This window comes from Typha latifolia, chromosome 6, assembly GCF_019914945.1.
Source record: "Typha latifolia isolate L0001 chromosome 6, TyphaL0001v2, whole genome shotgun sequence".
NCBI classification, from domain to species: domain Eukaryota; kingdom Viridiplantae; phylum Streptophyta; class Magnoliopsida; order Poales; family Typhaceae; genus Typha; species Typha latifolia.
In genome coordinates this window covers 8,794,703-8,813,568 of record NC_133091.1, presented here as the reverse complement: position 1 = coordinate 8,813,568, position 18,866 = coordinate 8,794,703, and the positions used below count along the sequence as shown (strand labels likewise).

At 34.6% G+C, this 18,866-nt stretch overlaps 1 protein-coding gene across 4 annotated transcripts in view; it reads left to right on the top strand.

The window, feature by feature from the left end:
* The window catches only part of LOC140790401 (probable NAD kinase 1), a 33,753-nt gene that overhangs the window by 4,586 nt on the left and 10,301 nt on the right, over window positions 1-18,866 (top strand). For all 4 annotated transcript variants that reach the window (XM_073140466.1, XM_073140470.1, XM_073140467.1 and 1 more), the window contains 6 exons: window positions 927-1,046; window positions 1,557-1,735; window positions 1,896-2,009; window positions 2,191-2,285; window positions 4,246-4,352; window positions 18,142-18,215. In XM_073140466.1, coding sequence (XP_072996567.1) covers window positions 927-1,046; window positions 1,557-1,735; window positions 1,896-2,009; window positions 2,191-2,285; window positions 4,246-4,352; window positions 18,142-18,215 — 689 coding nt within the window. The remainder of the gene's footprint in view (window positions 1-926; window positions 1,047-1,556; window positions 1,736-1,895; window positions 2,010-2,190; window positions 2,286-4,245; window positions 4,353-18,141; window positions 18,216-18,866) is intronic.

The window sequence follows — 18,866 nt, the reverse complement described above, 5'->3', positions numbered from 1 at the left end:
TCACTCTCATTATTCTCCGAGAGGTCTCTCTGATTGAAGTCCTCCTGCTCAAACTTGCCACGTCGATGAACTACTTAGTGAAATATGTTACTTCCTCATTGATTATCTTCAACTTGACGTGGATCAAACTTTCAAACTCCTCGTGTTAGTGTAGATATCATTGAAGACGATTCAATTTAGCTCTTCTGGTGCTTAATGATCAATCTTTGATATAGCCTAGCATACGAACATATGTAGATAGCTCTCCTCACAATTGGTAAAAAATATGCTCTAAAAGGAAAACACCAAGTTTGAATGCTATTTAGAAGTTTGCTTAAGCTGTCAGCCTATCGAGTGGGCACCTAGCCTTGAGTTACACATCAGAGATGTATGTAATTTTTTTGTTGGGGTGCAACCACAATATTTGGAGTGCGCAGCTAGCCTGCATAACTGAAAAATAACTCTTTTGACTTGATTCCTCATTTGCTCTTTGATCTTCTTTGCCATACACTCTTCCACAAGTCATGTCATGTCATGATCTTACATTAAACCTAGATTGTATAATTTATTTAAAATGTTTTGTATGCATGAACTTGCCATTACATAAAATTTTACAACATACACTGATATATAATATTGAATAATTTTAATTTACCCCTAAAACATATTTTAAAGTCATAGAAAGGTTTATAGATTGTTTTTTGGCATGTTAAGACCATTTGACATAGCACATGCTAATAGTACATAGCATGCGGAGCTAAGGTTGGGATGCTGCGTGCCACTGGCACAACAATCCTTGAATTTCTTAACATGGAACTATACTATTTTATTTATCTAATCTTGTGTAAATACTTCCTATTGTATGTTACAATATTTTCCTTCTATTTAATTATCATTTTCTCAAAGTAATGGCTATAGTTTGCTAATCTATATATGTGCATTGTAAGCTGTTGCGAAGGCGCTAAGGCGAGTTGCTGAAGGAAAGGCTGCTGCTCAAGCTGAAGCAGCAGAATGGAAACGTAAGTATGAGTTAGAGAGGGAACACAACCTGCAACATAAACATGAAGGTTAGCCTTTGCCAAAAAATTTCTATTGGTATTTCTTTGGCAGTTGCATATTCACTCTCAAATATTTATTTGCTATTTATCTCTTGGTTCACTACTCACTAGACAAAAGGAGCAGGTGAACATTTGCAAGAATTTCTCTTTCTATTGTTTAACCTGATAGACATGATTGTGCTACCGGGAATGGAAGAATTTGGCAGACCGGTGTGATTTATATGAAAGATGATTTCTGTCTTTCATGAAAATATATCAAATCAGAAAATTTTATTGAGTTTACTTCCAGTCAAAGTCAAACAGTGCATAGGATTGCTTATATTGTGAATGTACTAGAGAAGTCATAACTTGATAAGATCTATTAAAATTCCTCAGAACAGCTTCTTTAATACCTTAAGGAAAATCAGATTATGAACCTCATCTTTGAAAAGTGAGATATTGAAATTCATTTCATGGACCCTTCTTTATATTTATTAACAGTTGACTCTGACTTGTCAAAGTTTTCCTTGCATTCTGTAGCAAAACTGTCTGAAGGTTGTTCCAAAGATTTGAAGGTGGAGATGGAGAACTTGTTACTAGCACGAAATCCATCTTTGGAGCATAGTGAATGTTGTGGAAATCATGGAATTTGTTCACAAGAGATTCTTCGGAATGGAGGTATAGTCTCCAAATCAGCTCGTAAAATGGTGGGAAGAAAGGTAAATCATGATAGACTTATTATTCCCTCTTGGCTTTCTTTTTATTAAAAAGAATAGCATACATTCATATTATTAAGCACTCAGGAAAGGTTATTTGACTTTCCATGTTAATGAGTGGCTGCCTGATCACCATAAGGTATGACTTTTGGCATTTTACCAGGCATCATTTAGGCTTTCATGGGGATGCAATGGAGACAAAACTGGCCAGCACAAGCATGAAGTTGTATCCTTTGAGAAGGGAAACATCACAACTGCAGAGCGCAGTAGTAAGCAGGTAAACTTTCTCCAAAATCTAACCTCTCATTCTATTCAAACTTTGACATTCATTATGTTTCCATCAAAACCTCTGGATCTACTTTTTTAGCCATGTGAAGTTTGAAATTGTGCAACATGCCATTTTCTGCCATTGCATTTCTGTACTTTCATGCTTATATTAGGCAACTTGTATTTTTCAGATTTTGCTGAAATGGGAATCCCAACCACAAACTGTGCTTATTTTGACTAAACCAAATTCTACCTCTGTCCGTGCTCTCTGCGCAGAAATGGTCAGGTGTGCTAGACAAAAGGAAATTTATCATCTAGGGTTTTTTCAGGAACTATATGATTGCAGGAGAAATTTCGAAGTGCATTTTTTTATTTATTCATCATAAAATTAACCATGTTATCTAGGATGGGAATGTGGGTAACTTTCTAGGTGATCATGACGAACGTTAAGCTTGTCACAAATTTGTTCTGAGTGTTCTAGATACAAACTTCGGAATGAGGCAGTGAGAATAAAAGATGTTCTATGCAACAACTTTATGATGATTTCATTCCTGACATGTCAAACAAGTGTAGCTGATGTTAGATCATAGATAACTACTTCCTATTTGCAAGGTCTAGTGTTCTGCAGAAGTGGTAAATTACTGCATGTAGATTTCCTTAACTTAGTGGTACTATTACATCAACAATAACCTTGAAAATTGTTGTAGGTTTATTACCTACAACTTTGTTTCTGTTGTCCTGGAATATATGCTTTTTTAGTTGCACAATTGATTCAAGGGCACATTGGGTAATATAGGGCTTTAAACTTTTTTTTTTGTTTTATATTGACCCATCTGAAAGCAACGATTCAATTAGTGATCACTGTGCATTGCAGCACAGTACATGACTTAAATCACAAAAACTGACTTGAGGCAATGATGTCAAAGCATAACAGTTGCTCACATTCCAGATTAGAGAGTTGATAGTTGGTTTTTCCATGTCTTTATCGAGTCAAGTCTAGTTAGGATTAAAGTTAAGTATATTTATTTGAGACATACTATATGATTACATTAGAGTGTAAAGGAACAAAATCACTGTTTTTTAAACTGCTTAAGCTTTGAGAGTTGTCAATGAGTTGACATAATACAGAACAGTAGGTCTTGAGTTCGAATCGGCTAGGCCTGCCTCTCCGCTATGTAAAATATAAAGTCTTTGCCCATTTAGAGAAATTGATGAGCTAATAGTATAATGTAGGAACTGAATTCATCCTTGTCTGTATGTAGCTGGCAAACAAACAGTATAATTAGGTTTATAGAAATATCTGCAGAAACTCAAAAATTAGGCTGAACAACAAATCAACATGTTGAGAATTATATCTCTGAGTTAGATTATTGTCATATATAAGTTAGCTTCCAATTTATGGGAAATGAGATGCCCGTATGATCGAATTTCTTACTTTTATATTGAATTTTGAGAAAAAGGTCAATCACTTTCAGTTTTTATGGGCTTCTCCCATCTTATAGATGATGGAAAACAGATCATGGTAAAACTAGTGAGTGAACAAATGAATAATGTAGCAAGGGAAAAGTTAAATGAGATTGAGGCCAAGACATGATAAGGATTCTCAATTGAATATCAGGTTGTGCATCCCTCTTTGTTAGTTACTGAAATGAGTGGTTCTAAAAACTGTTACTGAACTCAGTTGCTACTGATGTTGCTTCTGTTGCAAGAGGAGACAAAACCATGATTCCTAGGGTCAAATATTAGAAAAGCCTAAAACACTTACAAGATCATGTGATAAAGGAGATTAAACAACTTTAATGTATGTGGGAAAAAGTACAAAGACATTAAAAGAAATTTGCTGCAGAATTCCAGGACAACATTTTTAATTAAATATGGATTGGAAGTAGCATTTCTGTTTCTTCATTGTTGCTTTAATCAGAAACTTTACAAAAGCTATTGAGTGATATCATCAACTTGATCTCAGACTCGAGGATCTCTACTGCAGCTTCTGGAAATGAGGCAGGATCATTCTATTCTTAACCTATTTTATCTTAGTAATTTAGTAGTTTCTCCTGATAGCTGAGATGCTTTGGTGTATGGCTGACTGTGACGTATATGAGCAAGTATGTCTAATGTGGAAACATTGGACCATTCTTATAGTTTACTTATATAATAATGCACATTGGCCTGATAAAAAAAATTCTTTTCATAATCACCTTGTATCAATCTGTTTAGCTATATTTGCTTCCTTCCTTTTTCTGCAGATGGCTAAAAGAGAATAAGAAAATACATGTCTTTGTAGAGCCCCGAGTGAGAAATGAACTTCTGTCTGAGGCTTCTTACTTTGACTTTGTCCAGACATGGGAAGACGGTAAGTGACAAAGCATAAGTAATTAATATATATTGGAAGTTCTGTCATCTGAAATACCAGTATGTTAGAAATTCTATGGAACCTCAGAATTAATGTTAATGTTATCAAAGGAACTGAATAATCATTGATTTTGTTTAAGCTGTTAATCAATTGTTTAAACTGTAAACCATTTTAATGATTGCTATTAATATTGTTAGAATATAAAAGATAAAAAGACTATTGTTCTCTAATAACTTAGGCTTTTAGTGTAGTTTGTGAGTTAACATGGTATCAAAGTAGGTATTGTGTTTAAATCTCGCTAGGCTTACTTTGTCAATGATAGGGCTCTGATACCAATTGATAGGGCTCTGATACCAATTGATAGGATCTAGAACCAAAAGATCGGCTACGGAACAATTCCTTAAGATCTGAATTTATTGTAGGAAGCAGTCCGCGCAACCGTGGGAAAATATACGTCAGATATTCTCTGGTAGTTAGAAAATTACGAAACCAATTGGGTTGGATCCATATCTTCCTAATCTACAACTTTCATATTTACGCCCTTCGCAGATTCGAATTGTAGGGACGAAAATACGGAATAACGTGGGTGATGGTGGTGGTGACGAGTGGAGTGGATGTTAGGGTTATGGATGGGTATGGAGATGAGGGTAGATTATGGAAGTGATTAAGGGAAGTAGACGAAGGGAACAAAGAGGTTGAGATCCCAATGAAGAGTGGTGGCTCGACAATCGAGGGAGATTAGAAGCGAGGAGAAACCTTGCCAACAGTAGAGGTGGAAGAATGGTGAAGAGGGAGAAGAGAGGAGTCTAGAGAGAAGATAGGAGGCAAGAAATCAAGAATCCAATAGCAATATAAAGTTGGGTGCCATCCACATATTTATAGAGGCTAGCCAACAAGTCCTAAAACAATATGAAACCCTAACAAACCAATTAAACCAGTATTCCTTATCTTCTCCGAATATCTTTTGGATTAAGCTTTCGTTTTGTCATAGATATATTCCGAATCTGGAGAAGTCATGAATATCAAAGTTGTAGATCTAGAGGTTGTCGTTGATATTATTTAGATAAGTGTCGAATATTCTGGCAAATATTTTTTGAAACTGCGCAAAGTTGGATTTAGCTAATTAGATAAAATCCTAACTAAGTGTATTAGCCCACCACGTTTCCTCCACCTTGCCCTCAAGATGAAAAGTCAGGAAAACGCTCCAAAATATCAGTCTCCAACTCCCATCTCGCCTCATCAGATGGCTTGTCAAGCCACTCAACTAAAATCTCTATCTCCAATCTGGTACCATGTTGTCGTCAGCGTCTATTATGTACTTGAGCTGGCTCTATGATCTCTATCTCCTCCAATGGCTCCGGTAGAACTGGTCCAACAATCTCATGATCTCCAATGCGCTCCCTCAGCAATGAAACATGGAAGACAGAATGCACTCTCGACCCCTCTGGCAGCTTCAAACGATATACAACTGGATCAATACGCTCCAACACCCAAATGCATCCGCGGTCCCGCAGCAAACCGCCTTGATTCTCTAACTCTGGACGGCGCTCCAGATCATCCATCACCTCCTGCAACAATTTCAAAATATCTGGGTCAGATGTACATGCATACCTCAACTCGTCAAGGAAGGAAAATGTAGGAGATGAATAGGTTGCAAGCTCGGCGATATCAGGTTAGCGCAATAGTGCATCAGCCGCTCTATTTTCCGTTCCTTTCTTGTATTGAATTTTATAATCATACCCCAGCAATTTTGTGACCCATCGCTGCTGTGCCGGAGTGTGTATGCGCTGTCCCATAAAGTATGGAAGACTCCTCTGATCGGTTCGGATAATGAATTGTCTACCGATCAAATAAGGCCTCCACCTTGTCACGGCATATAGAATTGCTAGCATCTCTCTCTCATAAGTTGATAATTGCTGAGATTTTTGCGATAAAGCCTTACTAAGATAGGTAATGGGACGTCCTTCTTGCATTAGTACAGCTCCTATGCCAACACCCGACGCATCACATTCAACAATGAATTCTTTGGTGAAGTCCGGTAGCACTAGAACGGGTGCCGTCATCATTGCTATTTTTAATTTTTCAAAGGCTAAAGTGCTTCATCCGTCCATCTAAAAGAGTCCTTCAACAAAGAAGTGAGGAGTAGCGATCTTGCCATATTCGGCGATGAATTGACGATAATAACCAATCAGCCCCAAAAATCCTCTCAATCCGGTGGTAGTAGTAGGAATAGGCCTAATGGTCATACATGCAACCTTTTAAGGATTCGCCGCTACACCATCCGCTGAAATGATGTGACCTAAATACTCCACCTTTGGTACTCCCCATAGGCACTTGGACTTCTTGATCTTCAATTAGTTTTGCTCCAACAAATTCAGCACGTCCTCCAAATGCCGCTAATGCTCCAATTCAGTCATATTATAGACCAAAATATCGTCAAAAAATATCAAGACATACTTTCGCAAGAGAGGCCGAAATATATTATTCATGAGGCCTTGGAAGGTAGCTGGAGCATTGGTGAGACCAAACGGCATCACTCGAAACTCGTAATGCCCGTCCGGAGTCCGAAATGTAGTTTTATGCACATCCGCCGGGTGAACTCTAATTTGATGATACCCGGCTCTCAAGTCAAGCTTACTAAATATAGTCGCCCCTGCAAGCTCATCCAGCAACTCCTCGATAATTGGGATAGGATATCGGTCCTTGATAGTAATAGCGTTTAGTGCTCGATAGTCGACACAAAAACGCCATGTTCCGTCATTTTTTCGCACCAATAGCATGGGGGATGAGTATGAACTATGACTTGGTTGTATGAGGCCTTGCTCTAACATCTCGGCTACCATCTTTGAGATAACCTCTTTTTGCACATGTGGATACCGATATGGCCTCACGTTAGCTGGTGTAGCCCCGAGTACAATCTCTATACGATGGTTCGCCGCTCTCCTCGGTGGCAACTCCTGCGGCTTGTCAAACAGTCCAGAAAAGTTATCCAATAAATTAGACAATTCAATTGTAATACCTGAACTCGTTTGAGGCTCATCTCCTGCTGGTCCTAACTGAAGAAGATATGCCAAATCATACGCACCAAGCAGCCCCACTATAGGCTGCATTGTAGGAATCGGCAAAGTCCGTACACTATCAAGTCGCACATCTTTGTTTCCTTGTTTATATTTCATCCACATGTTTCAGAAATCAAATGTGACGGGTCTCAAACTTTGTAACCATTGAGCACCAAGGACAATGTCCGCTTCTTGTAGCGCCAACGGATACAAGTCCACAATGATGTCGTGTCCTTGCACCCGTATACCGACTAGGCGACACAGGCTATCTGCCCTCAGCTTCGTGCCGTCTCCAATAGCAACGTCAAACCCCATAGTCGGTTCGGCATCCAAACCCAATCTCCTCACTAACCTCTCGCCTAGAAAGTTGTGTGTACTCCCTGAATCAATGAGGATGTGCACACAATGTTCTAACGAGTCCATCTACTCGTAACGTCCTTGACGCAGAAGTACCCGAATATGCATGCATCGATATTTCAGCCTGGATATCTTCCTCAACTCCCTCCTCAACGGTCTCCTCATGGGTCTCCTCTGGATACTCTCCATTATCATTAATCTCATCATCCTCCTCAGGACCATCGATAAGCATCACACTCCCGATCGGTTTAGAACACCGATGACCGGGGGTGAAACGCTCATCACATCGAAAGCAAAGGCCCTTCGCTCTTCGCTCCTCCACCTAGGCAGGTGTGAGAGTTCGAACGGGGGGTCTAGTGGTCGTGGTCTAGTAGTCGGAAAAATGTCTCAAAGTGGTCGTGGTCTAGTAGTCGCAGTCGCTGTTTTTGAAACCGCAGAATTTGCAGCGAGCGTTCTAGGTGCAAACCGCCCTTTTCGGTTGCCCCAATTGGTTTTCGCTGCCATCTTTAGAGCCCTATGTTTTTGTTCCATCCTCACGGCCTTCTCAAAGGCCTCCTCAAGAGTAGTAGGGCATAGAGCACGAATATCTGCTTGTATCTCCTCTCGCAGCCCTGAAATAAATGTACTCATCAATGTACGTTCAGGTCACGGTGGCTCACAATGACTACTAACTCTTTCAAACTCAGCTTAGTACTCCAATACGGTTGTCCTTTGAACCATCTTGCTTAATGTGGTAGCAAAATCTTCATATGCCACTATCCCAAATCTGCGTGTAATCCTCCTACAAAAATTAGCCCATCCGGTAAATCCACCACCACGAATAATCGATCTATACCAATACAATGCTATTCCTTGGAGATGAAAGCTTGCCATTTGGACTTTTGCATCTTCCGCTATACCTTGACAATCAAAATATTGTTCAACTTGAAATACCCAATCCGTTGGATTACCGCCTTGGAATTTTGGAAAGTCCAAACATGCGGTTCTCCTCAGAATATCATTGTCAGGTTCGCGAAAGATCCCTGGTTCAGGTCTAAACCTTTGTGCATGTTAATCACCTTTTCTAAATCCTCGAGCACGTCCATCACCATCTCCATAGGGATCAAGCTCATCCTCATAGTGCTAATCTTCCTCATCGACGAAGCGCACCGGTGCCTCACGCCTCTTGGGTTCCACCACCGTTAGTCTTGGGTTTTGTAACGGAGGTGGGGGATGATGTGAAGGCATAGGTAGGAGGGGATCATTGATATTCATATGACGCAACTGGACCTGTGGGGTATCGGTTCGATGGGGTCCCATTGCTGGTCCTTCTTGAAACTCCGTTCGTCGTCGAGGAGATGACGAACCCAATCGATTCACGACATATTCCTTGAATTCATTGTAATCCTTTTGTATATTGTCAACTCTATGCCACAATGTTTGGAACATGCCCCTTAGTTCATCCATATTCGAACCCATAGACGTTGGTTGACTTGGTCTTGCCGTGGTCGCTCCAAGGGAATCGGCCTCACGATTAGGATCATCGTGCATTGAGTCCTCCCTTGTTGGTGTGCTCTCCATACGTCTCCTTATTGATGTCATCTTCCTTGTTTCAACTATTAATGGAGGTCTGAGGTTCGCCTGCTCTGATACCAATTGATAGGGCTCTAATACCAATTGATAGGATATAGAACCAAAAGATCGGCTACGGAACAATTCCTTAAGATCTGAATTTATTGCAGGAAGCAGTTCGCGCAACCATAGGAAAATATTTGTCAGATATTAGAAAATTACGAAACCAATTGGGTTGGATCCGTATCTTCCTAATATACAACTTTCGTATTTACGCCCTTCGCAGATTCGAACTGTAGTAGGGACGAAAATACAAAATAACGTGGGTGATGGTGGTGGTGACGAGTGGAGTGGATGTTAGGGTTATGGATGGGTATGGAGATGAGGGTGGATTATGGAAGTGATTAAGGGAAGTAGACGAAGGGAATGAAGTGGTCGAGATTCCAAAGAAGAGGGGTGGCTCGACAGTCGAGGGAGATTAGAAGCGAGGAGAAACCTTGCCAACAGTAGAGGTAAAAGGATGGTGAAGAGGGAGGAGTCTAGAGAGAAGATAGGAGGCAAGAAATCAAGAATCTAATAGCAATAAAATTGGGTTCCATCCACATATTTATAGAGGCTAGCCAATAAGTCCTAAAATAATATGAAACCCTAACAAACCAATTAAACCAGTATTCCTTATACCTTTTGGATTAAGCTTTCATTTTGTCATAGATATATTCCGAATCTGGAGAAGTCATGAATATCAAAGTTGTAGATCTAGAGGTTGTCGACCTTATCCAATTGGTTTGATATTATTTGGATAAGTGTCAAATATTCTACAAATATTTTTTCGAAACTGCGCAGAGCTGGATTTAGCTAATTAGATAAAATCCTAACTAAGTATTCAATTCTTGGGTCTATTCCCAAGCTCAGAAATAAGGAAGAGTGGTAGTATATAAAAGATAAAAACTACATTTCTCTAATAGCTTAACCCTTATTTGCTTTGAGTTCAGGAGGATCCCTGAACTTAGTTAGAGGCTTCTAACCAAGTTTAGTAATAAAATATCTTTTTATCTTTTTTTTATCCCTAATTAAGTTCACTCCCCAATAAATAAAATAAAAATTCTAATAAAAATTTAAATTGATTTCAGTTTTATCCTTGCATGATTTAAATCTATCAGTTTTATCATTAAAGTCAAAGGCTATTTTGGTCCATTAATTTTATATATCATTTATTTACCTCAAAAACCAATATATTTATCACTCTTTTATATCACATAAAAAGTAATAATTGCACTTTAACTTAGTTCACAACCAAACACCATATTATTTTTAGCCTAGTCCAAGGTATCTAAATCAAAACTAAAAATTGGGGCCGGCTAATCAAGTTAGAAACTTAACCTTAAATCAAACACAACCGAAGTTTTTAGAGTAGTTTATGAGTTAGCAAACATAATTTGCTACCAACTCTTTACATTATGTCACTATTTTCCATACTATCTTCTTTGTCTTGGGCGTTCTCTACAAGTATGGTTGTCCAATGTCATTATATTTGAAGATCCTCTATATGAAAGGACATGAGCTAGGAGTCTATTAAATATTTTTAAGATCCTCATCTTTCTTGTGCTTATCCAAAATGGCTATTGCTAGATTATTAAATATTGTACGACATGCATAAAATTGGTAGACCATAACATGTAGTTCTATTTTCAATCAGGTTTCATTAACGTTGCAAAGTTTTTATTCCTATGTTTAAGCTTAGAAATTGTTTGTGAAGAATTATCATCACTAGTAAAGAAGATGAGACACTTTTAGCAGCCCATACGCTGAATCAACAAGAAGCTTATTCCATAAAAGCAAGGTTCCCAGTATCGGGATCAGGATCGGTATCGGCCGTCTAGAAAAACGATACGTATCGGCTGAATCGGCCGTATTGGCCATTCGTATCGGGTCAGACTAGTTTTTAATTATAGAAAATTCTAAATATTATTTAAAAATGTAGAAAAATGCAGAAAAATTTAGAAAAAATGACAAAAAATAAGAAAACAAAATTTACTCACATATGAAGTCTAAAAACTTAAAAGGTGCATTAACTTACTCAAAATTTAAAACTTTGATGAATACCGAGCTGGTTCTCGTAAATTTTTATAGTCTTCATCATCATAATCACCATAAGTTTGTAAATATTGATGTATGAGATCTGATGCTCTAAAAAGTGATTCTATCATACTAGTCATATTGTATGGATCTTATTGTGTGACTTGCGTTTGAGGAGGATAATAACCAGCATTTGGATCTTATGCCTGAGAATACTAAGGATACTGAGGATAATAACTAACATATGGATCTTGTGATGGCTCCAAACAATAAATACTCGATGTACCATAATCATAGGAACCAAAATGCATCTCATGACGACGTCGCTGATATATATATATATATATATCCTCAGTTTCTGTCTTCACTCCTTATGCCTCCTTTACTTTCCTCAACAAATATAGATGGAACGATCTCACCACCATATGTATCATCAGGACTATGACTGGTATTAGTAGGTATACTATCTCTCGCTGCTGAATGACTCGTACCAGCCTCTGCCTTCGTCGTGGTCTCTCCCAATATTTCATCTAACCATAGGTTATCTTTATCATCTAATAACCTATCCTCTATTTCTCTGATCCATGGAGTCAAGGGGTCTTCTTCATCAAAAACATGATTTAAATCAATCAGTTGTTCATTTTCTGTCTTCTTAAATTTCTCTCCCTTAATCTCATGTTATAATAACAAAAAACTAACTTCTCTAATCTTTTCATTGTCAATCGGTTGCGTATTTTTGTGTGGATTAAGGAGAAAGTAGTCTAATTTCTTTCACACTGTGATGAAGACACAGTTCGACTTAAAATCTTTTTTACCATTAGCATCAAATTTGGTGCCTCCTCCCATCCATAGATAGACCACCATTCAGTTAGAGTGTTATGAGATATAGCTGTAGCAACTTTAGCAGTACTGAATTGCCCAGCTCTCAATCTATATCTCTCCATCTGAAATCAGAAATATATAATTAGCTTATTGATTATATTGAAAGTTAAAACTTGAAACAAATAATAATAAAATTATTTAATTGGATCATAACTCATTTCTTTATCGCACAGGATTTGTTTATGAATATCGGGCTCAAGCTTGCTGATTACTTTTCTAACCCCCAACAAGACTTCACTATCATTATTGACATTTTTAGAGAATTGAAATCTTGGATTAAGAAAATACCCTTAGAAATTTAAAATTTGTAAGCATTCAAATTTTTAAATATTCATAAATAAAAGTAAATTAGTAAATTAAAACTTAAAACTTAAAAGCATACCTACCAGCAGCGTGTATATCTCTATGTAGTTGTTTGTTTCATCTATAATCAATTATCTTTCACCACTTTCTATAATTTTGGCCCACATTCTTTTTATTGATTCTTTAGCTATGCCCATTACCTCATATAAGAAACCCATCTCAGACTTGTCATTACTGTCTACAAATCTTAATACTTAGACAAGAGGCTCAAATACTGCGGTGACAATTGTAATATTATCCCAAAATGTATTTCCAAGAGCCATATTTTTCAAAGTTTTACCTAAAGATTTATCTTAAGTTTCATATTCTTAATTTTTATAGACCACTCATGTGATGTAAATTTTCGCATAATATTATCCTTGTAGCGCATGATGCTCTCCAAGGCTAAAAAGTGAGTGGCAAATCCAGTGACCCCGGGTTTGATGATCTCCCTACCACCAGTCATCTGCCTGAATAAATTAAGAACCCAACCATAGTTCTATATAAAATTTGTTATCCTCTGACCTTTACGTATGACCATGTCAATTTCAAGCTCTTTTGCAATATCCTCTAACATCAGATTAATACAATATGCAATACATAACGTCCAATATAAATGAGGTCTTTTAATCATCAGTAAATTTTCAACAGCTTTATAATTTGCCCCGTTATCAGTAACCATTTGGACTACTCTTTTTTTATCGATTTATTGTACCACCTCACCCATCAACTGACAAATATAATCTACATTTTTGAAATGAGCAGTAGCATCCACAGACTTTAAAAATATTGTCCCCATGCCAGAGTATACTAAGAAAATTAATTATATTTCTTCAGTTTTCTCTGGACTTATCTTCTTAAAAACAAATTGGGTTCCAGATCTCACTTTTATCAGTATTCAGCTATACTGATTCATTCTGAATCTCAAGTATCAAATTCCTCGATTACCAAAATTCTCAATTCTTCAAATACAATATATACACGAATAATCCATAAATTCAAATACTACTATTTCCTCTAATATATATATAATATAAATCATTCTTAATAAGTCAAAAAACATGAATAAATAATAATTTAATATTTAATCTTGCAAAATTTCATGTCTTAAAAATAATATTTTATTTTTGATCATATTCTAAAAATAAAGATCTCTTATATTTTATTTATAGAAAATAAAATATATTAGCATAAAGATCTCCTCTATTATTTTCTGAAAATAAAATATAATAATAAATATTTTTTTTACAAATCCGAAATTCCTTTAAATTGAAGTAATCCTAATTTATATCTTATTTTCTACAATAGAAATGGATATTAATTATTTTCAGAAATTCGAAATCCATATAAATTGAAATATTCCTAATTTATTTCTTATTTTCTACAATAAAAGTAAATACTTTGAAATCTGAAAAATAATAAACAATAAAATCCCTTTTTTTTTCCAAGAAAGATAAATACTTTCATTTAACTAAATATCTTAGATGATAGCTCTAAAGGGCTTTTATATTTATCTTCCGATGAAACTTACAATTTAAAATTTCTTTCGTAAGTCAGAATCTTTTTTTTTCTATTGCTCACTCAAAATTTTCTTTTTATCAATACAAAGGTCAAAAGTTGATCAATTAATTAACATAGAGCTTCTATATGATTTCATGAAATTTAAATTGTTATGATCATAATCCAATAATTTCAAAAGATACTATCATCAAATATGTATCTTGCTAATTCAGTTCTTCTAGAAATTTCTCGCATAATTTTCAGTATTCAAATCATAATTGATCACCTATATAAATTATCAAATGTATGTAGAGGATAGGAAATTTTAAATCTACTAATAATAATATCAATACTATCTCTTTCCGTGTATCATGATTGATATCTAAACATAATTCCTTATATCATCTCCTCAACAATAAATAAACTTAATATTCTCTTCCAAGTATAAGTCATCCACAAATTAAGCTAAACAAATTTCAAATAAAATATCTTCTCATTTTGACATTATATTTATAAATCAAAATTCTAATGACTCATCTATCATAGAAAATTATCTGATTATTTTGTTCTCACCAAAATTCACATCAACATCCAAATGAGTAAATAATATACTTTATTAAGTAATCAATATAGGCTAAAAAATCTTACATGTGCTTCTTTCAAATCATTGATATTACATGACTAATATAATTCATCTTTTGCCTCCAAATCATTGATATTGTATGACCAATATAATTCATCTTTCCAAAATAAAAAATGAAATCATCTAAAAATTTTCCGCTATAAAATACCTTTAAAGATATCGAGTTATGCTATTATCTAATTTCTCCAAATATTCTTATCGATCAAGTCTACATAAGAATTGCCAAAATCATACTAAATCAAAAGGTTAAATATAATCACTTTCTTTTGCACATTCACATTATTATTATTATTATTATTATTTTATTATTTTCAATACTAAATCTCAAAATCATGATACAATCTTAATATTAGAAATTTCATCTATATAATATTCTCATTCAAGTATCATTCTCCCCAATTTTTATAATTTTCTTATTCTATAATCCCAATGTGTCAATTATTTTATAGATAAAATTCCAAAATATAATAATCCAAACATAAGTTCAAGTATTTCCAAACTATCATAGTCAAATCTCATTTATTTGTTCGATCCAAAATATAAGATTCAAATCCTCAAATATAATTCCATTAGATGAATTTATGAAGTAATAATTCAAAAATAATTTCAATTATTTTCAAAAATCAAAAATCAAATATCGATCGCTTTCTAGAAGTGACTAGATCTTTAATTGAATACTATGACACCAAATCTAAATAGTCATCTAATTTGTATTTATCTCCATAACAAATCTAAATTAAAGCTGCTAAATTATAATAATTCATGTATCCATGTCATCATCATCATAAGCAATTCAACTATCTTCTCACAACATTAGAAATAAATCTATTTTCCACGCTTCCGCTAGCTACTCTGATAATCACATACGTCTAACTATCTGACTTAAATAATATTATAAGAAAATATTTGTCTTAAAAATTTAGACTAGCTAATCTAAAGGACTCTGAGTACTGAATTTCTGCAATGAATCTACTAGGTAGATCAAAAATCTGGGCTCTGATACCATTCTGTCACGCCCCGATCCGTGAATCTCTAGGATAAAACCCGGAGAAAACACGAAAGCCCAAATAGTAATCAAATCGTAAAATAGATTGACACAGTGAAAACGGTACTCAGTCTACAGAGTCCTCACTAAGCGGTTTCTTAAATTCCTGCGAAATAATAAGTCCTCATGAGCTAGACGCCCAGCAAGTAATCTACTCTACTAATAATATGTCTAATGACAAAGATCAACATGCGATACATATAGTAGCAGAAAAGAATCATAATAATAATATATAAGCCATCTTGAAAAATAAATAATTTTCTTGTCTCTTATATTGAATTTCAAAATCCATATATATTCTAAATTGGAATCATAAATTATTCATATTAACTCATTTTGAATAAATCAATATAAAACGAGTCAATCTCCGCTAAAAGTGTATTTTTATAGAAATCAAATCGTAAATCATTCATATTAACACAATCCAAATAAATGAGCATAAAACGAATCTCCTCTAGTGTATTATCATGGAAATTGAATTATAAATCACTTATAATATCTCAATTTAAATAAAAATATAAAACAAATCAATCTCTACTGAAAATGTACTATCATGGAAATTGAATCATAAATCATTCATAATATCTCAATTTGAATAAATCAATATAAAAGCAGTCGATCTCTGCCAAAAGTGTACTATCATGGAAACCCGTCAAAATTGATAAAATGCCATATTGTCTCATTAATGGGTACTCTGACCCGTGGCCACATCGCACTACCTAGTCACCATTGAGATGGCGCCTGGGACTTTTCTAGATAGTCAATCCGTCTAGGGTCACAGTAGGTACTCTACAGTGCCCTACTGGCTTTTCCACTAGCCGTTGAGTAAGATTAGAGTCACCGGGACGAAAATCCAGGAATCTTTTTCCTAATCCCGCCAGAATCACTTGGCAGCACGTCGCAACGTTACATTCCAAGTATCTTTTTTCTGGACTTATCTTCTTAAAAACAAATTGGGTTCCAGATCTCACTTTTATCAGTATTCAATTATACTGATTCATTTTGAATCTCAAGTATCAAATTCCTCGATCACCAAAATTCTCAATTCTTCAAATACAATATATACACGAATAATCCATAAATTCAAATACTACTATTTCCTCTAATATATATATAATATAAATCATTCTTAATAAGTCAAAAAACACGAATAAATAATAATCTAATATTTAATCTTGCAAAATTTCATGTCTCAAAAATAATATTTTATTTATAGAAAATAAAATATATTAGCATAAAGATCTCCTCTATTATTTTCTGAAAATAAAATATAATAATAAATATTTTTTTACAAATCCGAAATTCCTTTAAATTGAAGTAATCCTAATTTATATCTTATTTTCTACAATAAAAATAGATATTAATTATTTTCAGAAATTCGAAATCCATATAAATTGAAATATTCCTAATTTATTTTCTTATTTTCTACAATAAAAATAAATACTTTGAAATCTGAAAAATAATAAACAAGAAAATCCCTTTTTTTCCCAAGAATGATAAATACGAATTTTCTATAAAATGCAAAATATTAACATTTCTAATTCTTTATTGAAAATTCTTAAAACAATGAATTTCTTAACTTCCCGTATAATTGACATCATCATATTGTAAAGTTTCTTATCTTATAAAATTAAACAGAATAAGAATTAACATAAAGATATTTATAATTCATCAATTCTATTTTTATATAATAAAAACTTAAGAAAATATGAGTGGGAACTTGCTTTGATCGCTCAATCCAAAATAATTTAATTTTCGCATCCTAATCGTAATCTACATGAATTCCAAAGTGCTCCATGATTGTCTTCTCTTTCTTTTTCTTCTTTTTGATATGATAAAATCTTTTTCCCTCTATTTTCTATTCTTTTTTTTTCTCTCTAATCTCCCTCAAGAATAATCTCTTTTTCTCTCTTTTTTTTTTCTCTCAGTACTATAGAGTACCGCCTAATTTCTTTCCTAAAAATCTTTCTAGGGTTTTCTTCTAGGCCCCCTTTTATAATTAAAAAAAAAAAAAATAAGAGTCCTATTAGAATATGAATTCTAATATCTTAAAGATATATCTAAAACTTTACTGCCCCATGCCTGCATCTCACATTGATGGTTAACCAGATGCTGTTGATGAATGTTGTAACTCTACAACATGTTTTTCTCCTTATATGGTATCATCATCTTTTTTTCTCTGTATTTTCATAATTGGAAACTCTAGTGTTTGATGAATTGATCTCTATTTTCATAATTGGAAGCTTTAGTGTTTAATGAATTGATTGATCTTTTGGCATTTTAATCATTTTTGCAGAGCCATTTTGTCTCTGACTAACTAACAATTCATTATAGATGAGGAAATAAAGCTCCTGCATACAAAGATTGATCTTGTTGTAACTCTTGGTGGTGATGGCACGGTTCTGTGGGTATGTAGCTTCGAATCCTAAATGTTTTTAAAATAATAACCTGTGGTTTTTTTTTTGTGCTAAATGTCAAATATTTCTGGTGATACTATAGCATGTATACACACTATTTTGTTGTGCATATCATAATGGAGTTAAAATGCCTATGTTAAATAAATTCCTTTTTTTGCTTCTATGATTTGATGAAAATAATCACCTTTAAGAAACTAAATGTAGCCTTTTCTTTTCCATGAAAGACATTCCGAAGGCATCTAAGATACGTCACCTCAAGAATATGCTGATACAGTTAGCTACCTACTATTTTGCAGATTGAGAAGTTTCCTTTATTGTCTATGGACCATTTTCTCCCAAAAAAGAAGAAGAAAGTTTCCTTTATTATAGTTAGTATATTGGCCAGCTTTAAATGATGATGAATCTGTGTACATCCTCTCCCCAAACCCTGTGTAGATAATAGTCTCGTGCACTCAGAAACTTATTTTTTAACATTCGTCAAATTTTGCATTTTTTGTGCATTCACAACATTTGAAAGATTACACATTTCTCCAATATCTGCGAGACCTATTTCTGATCTACTGTCTACTTGTTTTGTTTGATATGCCCTTCAAGCTCTTAATTTCACCCTCTTACAAACTAAACTAGACAATCAAAATCCAA